Genomic DNA, 19,150 nt, shown 5'->3' on the forward strand with positions numbered 1-19,150 from the left:
CGTGATTGACCGGCCCCAGCCCGGCCCTGACAGAAGCCCAGGGTGATGCTGAACGCTGCCAGTTCGTCTCAGATCACATCATTAAAATAACAGAAGTATACATCCATGTAAGACCACTGCTCACTTGTTCGTCTTCATTTTTTAGACGTGTGATGGTTTCTTGCTGTTGAATTTGGCCAGGAAGAGATAGGAATGCCTCACAAAACACTCATTCTTAAGCCTCTCAGGTTTGTATTTGCTCAGGGACCTCTCCCGCAAACAAAGATTACTTTTTTAATTAGCCGTTCGGGAAACACTTTCCAAAATATTCTCAAACAAATTTCCTGTAGTGATTTGCGTACCTGTTAACGTATCACAAACACACACATTCACAAACATTTTTAAAAGACTTGTGTTCGTTCAGTGGAAAACTGATTCAGTGTAATCAGAGTATTTACTCTTTTATGGTGGGTCAAATCCAACAATCCATACAAAATGCAGCTACTGATTTTTTTTAAATATAAAATATATATATGTGTGTGCACGCGTGTGCACACACAGAGCTTTCTATCCAGAAAACTGTCCCACTGGGACTACTCATAGGTATGTCTTTGTAGGACTATAGCTTAGATTAGTATGTATATTCGTATATCTACAAATCTATATCCAATACTTAGTAATTATTTTGATGACTTTAGGAATTCTTAAGTGTTACCCATATTCTTGTTTCTGTAGCTTAGGTGTTTTTTTTAATATATCAATGCATTAGGCTGTAGAGTGTTTGCTTTTTGTATAAACTCAGCACAAAGTATCAAATGTCCAAATAACTACAAATATGTCTTTTAGCAGTGTTTGGAGCACAAGTGGTGTTTTTAAATAACTGTTGTTAATATGACTTTATTTCTGCATATTCAGTTAATTTTTTTTTTCCTAAAGAATTTTTTTTCTCAGTAGTACACCAATAGCGTAGGCTAAAGTATGCAACAGTATGCTTTGGGCTGCCGCCTCATCTCATTGACACTTGAAATTAATCTGCACTAATGCTTCTGAAGATAAAGGAACTGCTTTTTCTTGTGTAGAACAACTGAGAACTCAAAGTGTCTCATACTGTTATGCTTTGTTTTAATATACTAGGGTAAACTTCAGTAAAGTTCTTAAATGCTTTCTAAGTGGTAAAAAAAAAAACCAGCTCTGATTTCTCTTTCAAACTTTAAAGTGTAGTCACATCTCTTTTCAAGGGGTCACGAATGTATCACCAAAGCTACATACATACAGTCATGGATTTTCCTGTTCGGGAAAATGAAGTTATGACTTTATGTACTTTTTTTTTTGGGGGGGGGGGTAAGCTAATTCTGTTTTGTTTTGTTTTTTGCTTTAGCTAAAAAACTAGGAATTACTGATGTGCCAGCTGAGGTGGTCACTTTTATTTCCCATGCAACACAAAACAGATTAAGAACAGTGATAGAAAAAGTAACAGTGATAACCCAGCACCGAATGGAGTCGTACAAAGTAAGTGTGCAAAGAAAGGTATTGTATGTCACAGAAAGATGCGGTATGATGCCATTTTTTCTTGGCGCACGGTAGGTGTTTTGTGTTAATTCTGTGTGCAAAGCATGTTTTAATTGCAGGTTTGTCTACCTCACCAAACAGAAAGTGCTGGGATGATAGCACTGCTTGCCAGATCTGTCTTCCTCCTCTGTGATAGAATTTGTGTGTAGAATTATGTTTTCATCCTTCCGTGCTAAAGTGTCTAGCATGGAGCATCTGTTAAGCTATTTCTGCTCATGGATTGCAACTAAGACTGTTGGTTCTTGATGTCTCCTTTTTTGACCAAGATATCCATTGGTTGGATCAGAATTTCTTCAATATATAGGAATCTATAGTAACTTCACATATCCGTGACTGTGAGAAATACCACTGTTTTACAAAAGCTACCAATTTGTCTTAAACCAGCAACTAAAGAATTCAGCTGTAAATTCTTCACTGTAATTAAACAATGATGTTCTTTTTTTAAAAGAACATTTCAAGCTAAAATGCTACTCTGATTCCATTGTTAGTGATTGTATTCTTGAAGAAAATTGAAACAATTTAGATATCTTAAACCAGGGGGGAAATTTAAATAAGAATCTGCAAATCAGTTTGAAATTCAAATAAATTGAACGTCTTTATTGATAAATATGAAATATCTTTTTTGATAAAAGTAAGATGCTAATAGTTGTTAAACTGGTGTAAAAGCAACATGGCAATAACCATAGTTGTGGGTTGTATCTAAGCTGTGTTTAGATTTATGTAGTGTATATATACAATGAGTGGCTCTGCTTTGGTTTTTTGCTTGTTTTGGGTTTTTTTTTCTGTTTTCCTTGAGTGAAAGCCTTGTCAAACAGCTTTGGACTGTATCTTTGCCCACCAATTTCCCAAACCTGAGTCACAGTTGGACTAATTGTATGTGGCATTTGCAAGAAAAATTATCTTTGGGATCTGTGACTAGAATCAACATTACTGTGATAGAAAAATGGATTTAAAAAAAAATAAAGGCCACTGTGCCTGTGTGTTACCTACACTTACATCCTTCCTTGCAATTGATGGACATATTCTACTATATTGGACTAAAAATCTCCTTGTTTCTTTCCAATATTCTTCATCAGCTTCAGCAGTGTTAAATCCCTCCTTCCTTCTCCCTAGGATGGTGTCTGAGAAGAAAAAACTTTGTTTAGTCTGTGTTAAGCCAATGATGCATTTAGAATAATATCTTAACAGATTCTTAGGGAGAAAAAGAAGTGGGTTGTCTCTCATTGAACCGTAGCATTTTCATTGTCTTCTGTATATTTCTTGGTTAATGGTTTTCTTTGATTTCATAGCATTGTAGTCAAAAAGGAAAATATTAAGCAGATAAATCAGATGGAAGTAATATGGATAACTTATTTTTCTGACTGACATTCTGAGTGTTCCCCGTGCAGCTTTATGACACAGTTCCCCGTGTCATAAATTCTTACTGTTTGTTGGGAACTAGGAAAGCTTGCATGCTCTTAGTTGTCATAAGTTCTTCTATTTTAATTGTAATTAGAGGCTTATTTTGAACCAAATTTTTAGCTTTAATGCTTTTATAATGCTGCATCTCAATCGTGTGTTACTAGTTCAAGATGAGTGCAAATACAGGAATTGCAGTTTATAACCAGGCTTATATCCTATATCTAGGATTGTTCAGTAATAAAGTTAAGCATCGTAGGGGTTTCTAATCAGTAAGTCTGTTGGTTTTATTTTTTTTAACTCTTGGATGTCTCTGGTGCTGATAAATCAATCCTTGGTTTTTTTTATTTGCTTACATATTAATTAAATAATAAGATTCTAGCTGTTTATTAACCATAGGCTGGCTTCATTCCCCTGAGCTTAAAAAAAATAAAAGATTTTTTTTTTTTAATTGTTAGTACAATGGAAAGATTTTAATATATAACACCTATAGTCTTCTTTAAATGCATAGTCTTGATGAAAATGCATGGTTTTGTAAAACATTGTTGTTTTACAGGATGATGAATGGTATGAACAAGCTACAGATGTCCGATCACAGTTAAAGTTTTTTGAACAGTTGGAGCGTTTAGAAAAGCAAAGGAAAGATGAACAAGAGAGGGAAATCTTGCTAAAGGCTGCCAAGGTATTGATATTACTCTATTTTTTTAAACTACTTACCAATTCATAGTCTTCAAACAGTTATTTAATTTCGTGAAATCTGTTTCATAAACACATTTTATTTCTTATAACGAAAAGATACTGTTGTTGTGACATTACATCTTTAATTCATGTCATGCTATCTTATCTATTATGACTCCAGACCTACCTGACTGGAATGCTCTTGCATTTTCAAGATACAGCTCTGAATTTGATGAGTTCTTGGGAATATAGGAGACAATGATTTCAAAATAACTTGGTGAAATAATTTGCACAATTGCCTTTGAAATTTAATAGATGTCAGGGTTTCTGTGCCATTTGAAAATCATAGCTTACACTTCTGGTATTTAAACACAATTCAGTAAATTGTGACGGATTTTTTTGAGGCTTTTTTCTTCTTGAGTTTCTACACTTTTTTTAAACAGTTTTGTTCATTTGTTTATTTTAATTTAAATACTACGTGTCCCAGTTGGTGTTCCGGTCACCTCTATATAACTGCATTATTTAATTGATTCATGCCTGTCTTCAGTTAACTCTCAGTTCTTCTGGACTTTTTCCTTTGTAACTTTAATTCCAAAGACTGAATTTTCATACATGCAGTAGAACAAACTATATTGTTTCAAGAGCCATACAGGTACAAATAAATCTCCTGTTTATAACTGCAAATTTAATTATATTATATATATCATATCAAACTGCAAATAAGTTTATCCCTAAGTTATCTCAATTTTCATTGCATTTGCATTTTCATTCAACTATTTATTGCATATTCTGAAGAGATTATACAGAACAACTCAATGCTCAATTGTAACACTTAGCCTCCTGATTTTGTGCCATTAATATTCAAAAATTGAGAGAATTAAAAAAAACAAACAAAACCTACCCTTGCTTATTTCAGAAATTTGTTTCTCAATTTGGCTCCTTTAATCTGTCCTGGTTTCACTCTTAATTTATAATTGTTCACATTATTAAATATTCCACAAATTTCCACATAACATATATACTCTTTAAATGTTTAGATGACAACAGATTTACTGTTTTCATTCTTAATTCTTTTTTTTTAAAAATAAAGAAATGCTTATTTTTTTTATCCTGTTTTCTCCATTCAGTGAATACATCTTGATGAATCATGTTTTCTTTTCTGTGTATCCTGCTACTTGTTTGTTCTGTCGGTGGTGTTTTTTTAACGGACATGGAGGAAAATACAGTAGCTTGTAGTCCTTAGTTAAAAAATGTTTCCCTGACTGCACAAAGCCTTACGCAGATTTATCTGAAGTTGGGTTAGATGACCTCCTGCTGTCCCTTCCAACCTGAATTACTTCATGATTCGATGCTCTTTGGTTTTGTGTTTGGGTTTTTTTTGTTTTAGTCTTTAATAATAGAAACTCCTGTGAAGTCAAAATTTAGGAAATAAATACAGAAAGAGCAAATTACAGAATTCTGCAACAAACAAATATAAAAAACAGAGTCCTCTACTTGATTTGAAGAAATTATCTTAATGAAAATAATGAATGCATAAATCAACTTCATAACCAGAAAGTGATAGGGTACAGCTTGGCATAAACATATGGTATACTAGAAAAATAGATGAAGGTATTAAAAAACCAAAACCAAACCACAAAGTAGCCATGAAAGAGCAATGCTGATTTATCAGTATTAATGTTTAGAAAGAGAAGTTGAAGGTACTGTGAACCTTTTGGGAGGTGCTTATGCAATGTGGTGATTTAAGTGTAAATGCCAATTTGGAACTGAACTTATATTGATAGCATCTTTCTTTTGTGGAGCATTCAGCTGGCTCTCAACCCTTATGTTTCGATAGATTGACGACCTATTGCAAGACTTACGTAGGCCGTAGTTTAGCAAAATATGGTCAGATTACAACTTTTTATTCTAAATAATAGATTGTTCATGATTTCCTTAGAATCTAGGTTGCTGCTCAAATGACAGACCACCTGTACATTAACAGTGATAACTGTTGTTGAGATCTTTATTCTGAATTCCTATGTACTAATTCCTTACCCAGCATTTATTTTTTTCTGGTCTTTTATGAACTTGTCTAGTTGTCTAAGAAGATCTAAGTCTTTGTGGAAAGGATGCGGTAATTGTAATGACACAGTTATTAAATGGACACAGTTAAAATCTGCCCCAGCTGCCCTGATAACTAGTGATAAAGATCAGTAACCATTTCCTGTCTGTTTGCAGCCTGCTGATTGATATTTGTGTCTGCAAAGGGGGTAATGATTAAACTAGCTCTGGAGACTGAAATATCCACTATGCAAAGGCATTGTTTCCCTGATCATGGCATCTTTGTCACCTTGACAATGTTGTGTCTTTAAAGATTAGAAAACTTGGGATTTTAAAATGAGATTTCCATTTCTGCTTTTTTTCCTATAAATGTTTAAATCTAAAAATCAGATTTTTTTCTTTTATTTGTAACTGCAGCTTCTTAATGTGCCTTTTAGATGAACAGCGTGATCTTTTATCTTGTACATGTTTTGTCATGTTATTTTGCAACATGTTTTTAAAGTTACTCAGCAGAATGATTTTCAAAATTGCCTGCTAGTGGTACCTCATCTATTGTCTAGTATGGAAGAGTGTAAACAGGTTTAACTTGCACAGTAAAAATTCTATTTTAATTATTTACACTTTGGAGCCTTGTTAACAGTCAAAGTCCAGGTTTTGACAAAGAATAAGATAATGAAGGAAATGTTTTGGGCATTGGAATGGATGGTATTAAATAATCAATGACAAAATAATCAACTGAAAAGATGGTGAAAAATGAAGGAATAGATTGAAATGGAAGGGGAGTCAGCATGAGTCTTTGGGAAGCCTTGAAATCAATTTGGTAATTTTGCATTAGAATTCAGTAAGGAGTAAGAAAGTTATGTAAATGATGGTCAAAGAAAGGTTTGCAGGTTTTTGTTGTTGTTTTGGGTAATGGGTTGGTTTCTTTAGGAGGAGATAAGAAAATATTTGACACTAGTGTTTTGACTGATCTGCAACCATAATTTCAGTTATTACAGTAGGATGTGATTGCAGAATTTGTAAGCACCCAGATGGGGTTGGTTTTGCTTCAGGGAATGTTTTTGGGAGAATGAGAGATAAAATCAGATGGGGAGATAGAAGAAAAAAAAGTTAGGTTTCAAAAAAATTTTAAATTTTTTACATTCTGAGAAAAGTCACTATCCAAGTTAAAAATAATCGTGAAGCTACAAGAGTATCTTTAAAGCAAAATACCAGTATTATTTGGCTTGTTAAATGAGAGGATATTACAAAATCTTATGTCCCATGCCTGGGAAGTACTTGAGAAATAGAAACTTCATACCACAAGCTTAGAAGAATAATGACTGGTGTTTGCATTCCAGTGAGATGTTTTAGGGGAAGACAAACTTTACAGGAAAGGAAAAATCATAAGGTATGCTATAGTAGCAATGCAACATACAATTTCTTTTTAATTAAAAACCTAAAAATTGAAAACAAGACTATACTGTTTCAGGAGCTAGCACCATCTATTGTACCTCGGGGACCTCTGCATCATGTTCCGCAATGTATGCATACCAACCTAGAACATATGGCCCAAAGCATTTCTCTAATTTACTTCCTAGTGATTCTTTTTATAATAGAAGTGTTTAAAGACATATTGGTCCCCAGAACTGTGAGTTCCAGTCACCTCCTGCTGCTGGAACAGCTCCTGTTTCAAACATCCAGATAATATGATGTGTCAAATATAGAAGCTGTACGGGAGAGACTGCAGCTGCCTTGATTGTCATTACTTTTAAGTTATCTTCCTGATACATGAATAGTAGAGTAAAATAATAATGGCACAACGAGGGGCTGTCTTGTATATAAACACATATGTAGAGTGTGGTCTCTTTGAAGAAAATATTTGGGAGAGTCAACTCTTCGCCCCATTTGTTTTCCCAGTAAGAACCCACTGGCTGTTGTTTCCATGTGTGTGCAGAAGCAGAGATCTTTTGAATCTGTCTTTGGTGGCTGGCATGGGAAATCGCAAGAGCAGCTAAGGAAAGTCTTAAGATTGCAGAAAGGTCAAAAGCCAGACTAAAATTACTTGAGGAATGTACCTTTACATTTGACATGGTATGTTGTGTGGACTTTAAAAAAAAACAAAACAAAAACAAACCAAACAACAAAGCACAGGTCTTGCTATAGTAAAAGATGTGTTCCTTGCTGCTTTGATAGCTATTTCCAAAACCTGGAAAATGCAGGTTGTGTGTGTCAAATTGAATGAGGTTCTGGTTCTGGGCTAATAATGGAAATATTTCTGGCAGCAGGAGGAATAGGAGTTTGCAGTTGGTTTGGTTTGGTTTGGTTTTCTTTCTGAATTTTTTTTTTGAGAGTGTGCTACTTTCTACAGTAAAGGTACAGGTTGGGGTTGTCCTTTTCATAAAATCAATAATATTTCTGTGATATAATCTATAAGAAAGTGGATCATGTTAAAATTACTGTGTAAATTCATCTGCTCAAACTGGCTAAATGCATGTTTATTATCAAATTAATTTTGAAAATTAATTTCCAATATATACATTCTATTAGTCTATTATTTTGAGTGTTCTGTATTAGTAGCACAAGCCTGTCAAGTTTTGGGGTCTTAAATATGACTATCACAGGAGTAAGATCTATTCGGTAAGAGGAATAATTACATAAGTAAATGGAAAATTATGTTTAGTGCTGTTTGCAAAGTTAATTAGTATTTATGGGTGATAGTGATTTTATAGTGCTATAGGCTGAAGGGCTTTTTTATTGGAGAGAGGTCATTGAAATTTGGCAATGCAGATTTCCTTACACGCATGTCCTGTCATTACTTGAAGGGGCTACCTCTTTGAGCCAGAGATGAGTTCAGTCGTCATGCCAATTTAATCCTTTCCCTCTCTTCTGAGAGTACAGTGGATGTAATGCAGCTTTCTGTGAGATGAAGCATTCTCTGAACAGAAACTTATAACTCACTTCTGATAGAGGAGAGCAAAGAGGGAATTACTGTGTTGAGATAATTTTCTGAATTTTTAGAAATTTTACTTCAATTTTAATGATTTTAAAATAAATCTTTTTTTAGACCTGTACTCTTGCATTCCACCTCACTGTGGTCGTAGCTCTGAATAGGGTTTTACCCTCAGCTATGCTGCTTTTAGTTTTGTTAATAAAAAGTGAAAGTTAATGTGAAAGCAAAGTGTTTCATGTTGCCAATTTAATTTCTTTAATTAAAAGTGAAAGTTATAAGCTGGTACAGCCGTGGGTGAAGTTCTAATGTCATCAATGGGGGAAAATAGGTTTAAAATTGAAACTGTTGGCACAGCAGTGGCTCTCAATAGTACAGCACCTGCAGTTGTGACTCTTAACTTTATTTAATGAAAAAAGATGAATTTGAAGCATTAAAGACTCCCAGTATATGTATTGGGAAGGGGGAGTAGAGCTGTAAGTGCCTTAACTGGGATCAGAAGTTGCTGAACGCAGGAGACTTATTTAAGAGGAGAGACCCTGTGAGATGTTTTCTAACACAGGTTTAACAAGCTGAGAGTTCAAAATTAGTATCAATCTAGTAGAAAACTTTTTTTGTTAGTGGGACAAAATGTAACAACAGTGCAGCTTTGACATTACAAATTACAACAAAATACTGAATAGTTATCATAATTAAATACATCAGAAGGACGGTTGGTTTGCCCATCTGCATAGACACACAGAGTATCCTCCAATTTTAAAAATAATTGTTGCAAATATTTAAGTATTACATGAGTTATAGATATCATTATTATTTTTAAAATACTGTTGCATTCTAATTTAAGACAATTCTATGAAATACAAAATCCCCTTCTTAAAATTACGCTCTTACATGTGTAATTAGATGTCTGTTTTTTGTGGCATTCTTCCTTAACACAAGCAAGGGGAAAAGCTGAGGTTTGGAACATTAGGGAGTTTGGTAACATGTAAATGAAACCCCATATTTCTAATGTGTTTTGAATACACATTTAACATATGCTGCTTTTCATACTTTCAAAGTCTTAATATTTCCATAGACCTAATGTGATCTATGCAATTTTCAGATAAATAAGATAGCAAGTTCTCTAACACAAAGCACTTTCATGCTTAACAATTAAAATAACAGGCTGTCTGGTCTAATAAAAGTAGTTTATGTTTGGGAGAAATGTTAACAAACCTGGTTTGGTGAATAAGTTCTCAGTAGCAGACAGCATTTAATGTATTTAAAAGTATGTTATCTGGTTAGGATCAGTCCTAGGTTTCTCTAAAATTATTATGGGAAGCTAGCTTGCTTCTAAAGGTGTTTATTCATCAACATGAAAATCTATTACGTAAACCCACATTTCTTTATTTACAGATCTAGACATGAAGAATAGAGAGGGGAAGGGAAAGGAGTTGTGATAAACTCCATTGAAAGTGTTTGAGTTGGGGGGGTTCTGTGATTGGTGGGTGTTTCCGAAGCTTTAGAGGAAGGAGGCATCGGTGCATTAAAAGATTTTGGAAAAACATGTTTCACAAAACAGGTGAGATGCAGCATGTTAAGATTTGGATGTTGGAGGGAAAGGAGAAAGGAAGACAAAACCGAAAATATGAGATGAATTCGAAGAAAAAAATTGAACTGGAATTAAAAAAACTAGGAATGATTTGTCAGTAGCTTGACAAAAGTAAATGTAAAATATTAAAATAATTGGTGACTAAAAATGGTGAGATATAGACAAGCACTACAAGAGCTGAGCAGCAGCAAAATTGTTCAAACTCTTCAGAGGAAGGAAAAGATGTTCACATGTGGAATGGAGTGTAAAGAGAAGCTAGTGATATTTTTAAAGCTTGTCTAAGCACCTCTATTAAGCTTGACATTTTCATTTGCTTGTATTTGCTTTAATCTGTGTTGCATCGGCATTGAAGAAGCCTTTTATAATTTACATTAGATCGTAAAGTGAAGAATTAATAAAATAGTCAATGTTTATACTTTTTCTTTTCCTTTAACACATTGTAGCCTCCATACGCTGATGGTTTTATTTCTGAAGCTTACTGATTTGCAAACTGACATGGTAGTCAGCAGGGAGGTATTTTAGTCTTTAACAATGTTTTAAAAATAAAATCTATTAAAATTTATCTGAACACAAAAAGAAACAGAAAATTACAGTTAAATTCCTTAATTTTATTAGTGTTACTTATACCAGTAATGACACATCCAGTGTAAAGTTGGAATTCTACTTGACTGAAACAAGAGCTAGCCTGAGCTCTTTGAAAAGGCCATTTGGTGTGGGTTCAATAACCAGAAACTCATTGCGTTATTCTAAATGTAGAAGTAGTTCTATCTTCACCTTCAATCTGGGTTTAGATATCTAACATCACCTGGTATTTTAAATCTTCATTACTGAAAAAATTCCTGTGTTTAATATCAGTCAGGAGTTGAGTATCTGTTTTTTACCTCTGCAATAATTTTTATTATTTATTTATTGTGAATGAGCTGGAGGTTTACACAGAGTAGATCATCTGCTTTTTTGCCTGCTTTTGGGGTCTGCTTTTTCAGATTATCCTGAACTCCAGGTCTACTTTTATTTGGTCAGTTTCTGAAAAAAAAAAAGCCCTAACTTTTAAATGTGTTATTTTTTTTTAATCTGTAGCACTTTCAGAGTTTTTCCTTCACTTATGGAGTCCAGGAAATTGCAATGTTACTTTGCATCTGTTGCTTTAATTTTTCTTACAATGTCCCCAAACATAACATAGATCTGGTATGTTTTCCAGGATTCTATCTCTTTCTTGTAGAAACTTGGTAACAATATTAGAAGTCTCAGCTTGATTCTACCAGGACACTCTGCTTTCTCCTTAAGCTGAACTGCTTTTAACTTGTACTTTGCATTTGGCAAATGATTCAGCTTCATACAGTAATATAACAATACTTTGTATTTCTGTATGGCTTTCACTACAAGACTCGGAAGGCAATAGAAGTTCATTGTACATTTATAAATTTATCATCAAAACCCATGAAAGGGCTAAATACAATTTTCCATACATCATACTGGAGAAACTGAGGCACACAGTGATTGAACTGTCATCATGAAATGACAGAGCAAGGACCTAATTCAGCTCAGTTCATAAATACTTACCTAAGTCCATCTCCTAGAGAAGCAACTCATTGGATGGTTTTTTTGTTTGTTTTTTTTAACCTAATAGGTATAAATAGAATCAAGTTCTTAGGAATTGCTCTACTGAATAGACTCCCAACTCTCTGGGAGATCCACATATTTCATGAAATGCCATTTTGTTCTTTAAATATTAACTAGATCACATTATCTACATTTTTCCTTCTGTCTGACCACAGCAGTTAGAAGGAATCTCAGTCTATGTTAAGTTGGAGTTTCTTTCTTGGTTGGCACAACTGCAACATGAGAGTCTAATTTGGTCATTAGCTGTCTACAGATTTTAATTTCTCATTACGTTACTCCAGACACTATCCTGTCAAACTTTTATACTAACAGGCACAAAATCACTAGTAGGTGGTGTTGGAAGATGAAGCTACTGTGCACAGTGAGAAGAGTCAAGCACATCTTCTAAAAATCTCATTATTGTTTAATTTGGCCATGCTTTGTCATCACTGTGTTTTATATGTGTGCTATATTAGCTGAAAAAATAATCCCAGTTTAAAAAAAAAACAGGAAAAAGAATAGAGAATTCGGTGTCATTGGTGCCCTGTCTGCCAAATCATAGTCAAGGCTCTCTCCAGGTATATCAACAATATTACATGTCCCCTTACCCTTAAAACCTATCTCCCTTTAGTTTTCTTCATGCATTTTTAACTTCTGAACTGAATATGTTATGAAAAATTCAAACAACAGGAAAAAATCTGAGCATACGTTAGTTTGCAAGCTAATATTCTTTCAAGTTTCAGGTCTATCTTCAGCATAGAATGAGGCAGAGAAAGATAGATGGGAGAGGGCATAGATATTCTTATTCCTTTAGGAGTTGTGTAAATGATATCACTTTAAATCTCAAAGAAATGCCAAAAAAACCCAATTACATCTTTCATGTATCAGGAACAACAGTTTTCCATGGATGTCGCAAGTTTTATTGCAGCATCTTAACAACTTTTTATGCAACCTTTTCTGAATACTGACCAATCATGCAATTAAAAAAGTATAATGCGTATATTATCTACCTCTTGCATTTTGAATTCCATCAATTTGAGTATGCTTAGTGAGCATAAATAAGAATTTAATAGTTTTAACATATGGTTGTAAAACAGTCTGTATCTGAAGAAATATACTGTTATGGGTTGTTACTGCAATTAAACAGTTAGAGCTATTGTTCCTGGTTTTGAAGGAAAATACAAAAGTTGCCATTTGGCGATATTTCTTCAGTTTTAAAAACTACAACATTAATATTATTTGTAGTGCATGAATGAGTTTAACTTATGTGTATTTCTGTGCTGTACTCAACGTAAGTTCATACGGATAGTAACATCTTTATTATGAAGATTTACTGTTTGGGAGGGTGACTTTACAACTGTTTGCTCCACATTCTCTACCAACAGCTGAATAAAAGCTTAGTTGCAAACAGTAAATTATTTTAAAATAAGTGACTGTAAGAAGTTTAAATTAAAAAGATCACATAATGGAAAGGGTGTCACTTCCGCTCTTGGATGCTTGAAGTTGTTTTTATTAAGTAATTGAAATCTAAACCTGTATGGAAACTTTAGCATTGACAGAAACATGGTCTTTTTTTTTTTTTATTTTAATCTAGGGTAGATCTTATTTACAATTGAATATTTAACAGTCTTTTGGGTGAGGCCTAAGGGTTGGAAACTGCAGTTCTATGAATTTAGGCATCCCATCTTTGACACCTTGTATCCTGTTCCCCTTTCTTTGCTATTTTTTAACTTACTGCAACAGATGAGGGGTTCTTAAACCATCTGTTAACCTTTTTTCCCCATTTTTTTTCAAACATGTAGAGTCGCTCAAGGCAAGAAGACCCAGAGCAAGCTAGACTGAAACAAAAAGCAAAGGAGGTAAGCAGAGCTAGAGATCATTACACTTGACATTTCAAGGCTTGAACATATTAATTTTTTATGCCTTGCTACTTGTATATCGTTAATAAAAATCTGACTAAAAACTTTTTAGGATGTATTTGTTGCTTTGCCTTTGATCTTAATGTTTGCAAACTAATACATTAATACATGTGAAGCCTAAGGAGATTTTATAAGAGAATATTTCCATACATTACATTTTCATTTCCATTTTAGGTAGCTGTAGCTTTTGTTGGGTTGTTGATGACAGCAGCGTTAGATTTTGGTGGAAAATATATGCCTTTGTCTCTTTGTAAAAATGTCACTTTCTTAGAAATGTGTTACTTAACAATTTTGTTCTGGTAACAGTCTTTCAAGTAATATAATTGCCAGTCATTTTCTCTATAGTGTGGTTCAGTGGACTATTTACTCATCAGTCTAAACTACAATAATCTAAAAATTATCAAATAATTTCAGATTAAGTTTTGATATGTTATTCTAAGAATAACAATTGGTGAACTACTGAGTACCTTAATTTGCTGTAAATAAGAGTGGCTGTCCTTTGCTTCAGGCATCTCCTGGCTTAGGATCGGGTTGTAACAAATCAATTAGAAAGACGAAAATATCTATCAGTTGAAAGTCATTCCTATTTTAAAAAATTATCAACATCATTTGCAGCAAACTGATGCTAGGTTTTTTTTAGCCAACTTCTTTGGATATATACATTAGAAAGTAATAATTATACATTAGAAGGTGATACATACAGAAAAATGCGTATAACAAGTTCTTTTGCATTGACTCGTTCTTCCTGTTTTGTTTCCCTTTTGGCAGTATTCTGTAGTTCCGTTAGCTGTACAGATTTTATATACATATAACAGTAAAAAAAAAAATCCATGTACGTGGTTGAGTTTTATTTATCTTTTTTTTTTCATTATGCGATTATGTAGTAAGATTTGCTGAAATGAGGTCTTGTAAACATTAGGCCATGCCTTAGTGTTTCCAGAGTTGGGTTTGTCAAGCAAGTATTCAAATGAAATAGAGTAATCAAGATATTTGGCAGGAAAAGACACAGGATTTTAATATTACTTGAGTTTAGTATGTAGCCAGTATATGCAAAGGAGGAATCAGATTTGTGAAAATAATTGATGGCAGGCAAAACTTGCTGTTGAGCTGAGAACTGAAACTGCCATGCTGCTGGAAGTGAAAGCAAGCTAGAAATAAATGCATTTCTTGTTCCCACAGTATTTGCATTCATTGTAATTCTTTTTTGGCCATTGGAAACTTGAGGAAGCAAAAGCAAACAACAGGGCTAGTAAAAACGCATTTTCTAGTAGTCAGAGTGAAATAGTGGTTCTCTTTATAGCTGTGATAGAAGACTTGCACTCTAGCCAGTGTTGCTTTTGGTGTAGCTGCAGGAGTACTTCTCCCTTGTATGAAAATTCGGGTTGTCCATGTAAGCTGTGTTTCTTACCCACTAGAGGGAGTGACGCTGTGCTGACGTGAATAAAAGAAAGTGTATTAAATGTATTTTGAGTAATGGTAATAGTTGTATTAGTAAAGAGGTAGCAAATATTTTGGTGGTAACCTAATTAAAAATGCTTAGATCAAACTGGTATGTGATTTTAAAGTAGTGGTGTTCCTGGATATGATAACGTGTTTGAGTAAATGCAGAATGAATACTTGGTTTTCTGTTTGAGTGCTGCACCCTATTCTTTTGTACATTAGCCCTGCCTTTTTTCCCATCCTTCTAATGAAAGTGTATAATTTGCTGGCACCATGCCTCTCTCTGAAGTTGAATTTCATTCTACGTATTTGAAACCATAAGAAATATAAGCATGTCTCTGTTTTTAGTAATTAGGGTTCTAAAGCTCTTTCTTCAACTAGTTTAGAGACTTTTACTTAAAATATTCAAATATATTTAATAAAAACATTATTTTGCATTAACTTTTGCAAAGGGGAGTGGACAAGTGGGACTGGCAAGATTTTAGTTTAATATTGTTCATCTTTTTTTCTGCATTGGATATTGAATATATGCTAATCTCTCATTGTATTGGCACTGACAAAATAAAAAATAACTAATTTTATAGTATAAAAGGTCGATTAGATAGTGTCTTTGGCGTGGCTTTGTGACTTGAAGTTAAAAGTTTTGCATAAACTCCTACAAAAATGTGAAAATTTCAAAACTCCACTGCCAGCTAGGCTACTCTTAAATGTGCATATGACCCATAACTGAGAGAGAAATTGGGTTTCTTCTAGGTTTTGTATAAGCTGATGAATATAATACTGTCAGCTTTGATAACAAGCTGGTTTTGAAGCTTTGTTTCCATGATTTTCATGTTTTGAATATTGCCTGAAGATGTTTGCTGCTTGGATATTCTGGCCAGTAGTAAAGTGCCTACTAGGTAGTGTTTTAAAAAGCATAAAGAGGGCATCCAAGAAACCTGCAGCATTTTTAGCTTGTGTTACTTGTTTAATGATATGATTGTCAGATAGTTTGTTTTTTCCTATCAGCAAGGCAGCTGATAATTTCATTATTATGTTCTGGAAGTGGATAATGTTTCAGACTTCACAGTGTGCCTACGATTGAACAGTGACGCTACTGCATTCCTTCTGCTAACCAGGCAGTCTGGAACTGTCCTCTTCTAAACTGAGTGTGCTCAATACTATACCCTGGTTCCCTGCCAGACAGAAAGGGATTAATACCTAAAACAAATGTAACCAATATATGAAGTCTGATAAAGAGAGTATAGCCCAAGATACTTAATGAAGACAAAAGTCAGAGGGAGAAAGTGAAATACCAAAGGAAGTAATTTAAAGTCTTTAAGAAAGTCTCTTAAATCTTTAAGAAAAACTTTTCAAAACATTGAAAGAACTCTGGAAAACATGTGTCTTGGAATGCAAAATAAAGGTACCAACACAAGGATAATAGGATGAAGGGGCAGGAAGGAAGACTAGCAAAGGGTATATGTTCCAAAGCATTCTCCTTTATGGATATTTTGGAGTCTTTCATTCCATAACACTCTTGTTTTCTTCCTAATTTAAAAAGAAAAAAAAAAAAAGTTAAATTTTTTTCATAGAACTTCTACCATTATGAAGTCCCCTTCTTGCTTATTGGTGTCATCCAGAAAATGTACGGGGAGATCCCTATGTCCTTTGAACACATTTAAAAATGAATTTGGTAAGGTGAAGATTATTTTATGTTTTGTTCCATAACTCGGTCTTACTCCATTTATTAGCCAGTCTTCAAGCCACTCTGCATATTGTTTAAACCAAACTGGCATAAATCAAGTTTAAATTGCATTTAAATACTTACCAAAACAAACAGAAGGTCCATCTACATATGGTCTTATTGCAGAGACTAGACATAACAGTCAGGTTTCATTCACACACAGACTAGCATTGTTTTAGTTAAGTCAGTGCAAACCCACTCTTACTTCAGTTTGATTGACTTATTTTGCTTTAGCATTAACCTGTTTCAAATGGACTTGAGTGAAAGCAGTAGGATAATGTGCCTGTGGGGGTTTATATTGCTTAATACTCTCTGCTTACTTTCACACTTTTAAATTGGTGCAGCTTTTTGTATGTGGATGTTATATGATTGTTTTAATGGTAAACATATTAGTGAAAAATATTTTCCATTGAGACTATTTCAGGGAAAAATGCTGCTTTTCAGCTGTTACTTGTTAAATTGTTTTGTAACGTAAATTCTGAAATGCTTGACTCTCAGTACAACTTAGTGTAAGAAATAGCATCATTTGTGAGCAGTGTCTGCTTCATATTGTGTGATTAAAGCTTTTAAAATCAAGTTTTAGAAAATACACTGTGATTTATGTAGTCCGTTGGAAGCATGGAGAGTCACAAATATAAGTTAAAGAAATTATGAGTTCTCTAATTTCCATTAAAAGGGTTCATTAAATAGGACATAAACCAGGCCATATAACTGATAGCAGGCATAGATCAAGATTGGGAATAATTGAGTCAACACCTAGTAATTAATAATATAAATTATTTAAAAGAAAAGACAGGGAAGGTAAGATCCTAAACGTCCTTTCTGTCACGGGTATTTTTCTACATATTCAGTGTCTGTTGGCTAAAAATCTTTTATTAAAAGTCAAGTAGCTGAGTTTGATCGTGAGAGATTAACTTAGTTAAAATCTTTTGTGTCATCACCAACTAAGAATATTGCATAATAATAAAAGCTTAAACCAGACACCATAAATGTCTGGGCACATATCCAGGACCTAGATCAGTTTAGGTAACAGATGTATTCTCAGATGTACTCCTTAACCATGCAAGTGAAATCTCAGACCTGTTGATACTCATAATATAGAAGCTTTAATGATTTCAAGAGAAGACAGCCCTTTACATACCTTTATCAGCACAGATAGCCCATCTTTCTAGGATTGGATAAAGTCCTTTAACAGTGATATGTATTGAAGCAGGTTGCTGTTGTGACTGTTACACTGGCTAGGAGCTTTGGGAGTACCCAGTTCTTGCATAAGCAGACCAGGGACAGGCTTTTTCCATACTCCCAGGAGTTGTATCCACTGCAGCATTGTGGTAAGCACTCGGCTTGGGTACTGTCATCCCCCATGTCTGCAATGTCTTCTGTAACAAGAGTCTTACTTGGCTAAGTTTTAGATTTTGAACTGTATCCTTTTTTGAGTTACATACACAAAAATATCTGGACTGTTAGCAGATAGAGTTCTATAAGAAGCCATAGGATCCTTCTCTTACTTAAAAATAGTAATGAAATATGTACATCATATGATGTATATCTTATGTGGCTCTAACACTGCCTTAGAAATTTTAAATCCCACATAAAAAGGTAACTTGTCTTAACAGTATTACTGAAACTCCAGCATCATATGTTTAACAATTAGATTATGAAAACAATTTTAGACTAAATAATTTCGTGTCATCACATTAATATTTATTTATCAACTCAGTAGGAGTGGTTTCTTTTAAAATATTTAAATAATAGTTTACTGCAGTTATCCCTGTTTTTATAAGGCGTTACTGAAAATTAAAAGCAAATGAAAAGGATTTTGTTTTGTTTGGTAAGTTCATTTATTCACCTTTTTAGCAAAACCAAAGTCCTTAAAGATTGTACTAGTAATGCAGTATCTCTCATGCTGAGAAGTCTAAAGAAGTTTTCTATTTTATCATGCCTGACATAAAATATTGATTCAAAAGCAACAATCTTCTCTTTAAAAAGTTTCTTATGAAACATTCCACTGAGAAATGGAGCACTTTGACAGAAATAAGTTTAAATTAAATTTCTACTTAGCTCTCTAACCCATCTGAGGGTCAGTAGGTAGAAAGAAGGAAAAGCTAGGAATATGATACCTGAAGTAATGGTAGTGCAACATTTAGGCAATAGTGATTCCTCAGAACTGAGCTGTTTCATAAATAGCTTTCTGCATCAGGTTACCAACACTATAGCTGTGATGCAGAAAGAATGCAAGCATTTTTGGCAATACATGTAGAAGGTTAGATAACAGAGTC

The 19,150-nt window shown here is 33.8% G+C and overlaps 1 protein-coding gene across 1 annotated transcript in view; it reads left to right on the forward strand.

Annotated features, from left to right (window-relative positions):
* Positions 1 to 19,150, forward strand: part of LOC103913774 (transcription initiation factor TFIID subunit 4-like) — a 148,610-nt gene that overhangs the window by 65,131 nt on the left and 64,329 nt on the right. Inside the window, exons 12-14 of the mRNA XM_009320320.1 lie at positions 1,358 to 1,488; positions 3,503 to 3,628; positions 13,589 to 13,645. Coding sequence (XP_009318595.1) covers positions 1,358 to 1,488; positions 3,503 to 3,628; positions 13,589 to 13,645 — 314 coding nt within the window. The remainder of the gene's footprint in view (positions 1 to 1,357; positions 1,489 to 3,502; positions 3,629 to 13,588; positions 13,646 to 19,150) is intronic.

The sequence above is a fragment of the Pygoscelis adeliae genome, unplaced genomic scaffold (genome assembly GCF_000699105.1).
Source record: "Pygoscelis adeliae isolate BGI_AS28 unplaced genomic scaffold, ASM69910v1 Scaffold62, whole genome shotgun sequence".
NCBI lineage: Eukaryota > Metazoa > Chordata > Aves > Sphenisciformes > Spheniscidae > Pygoscelis > Pygoscelis adeliae.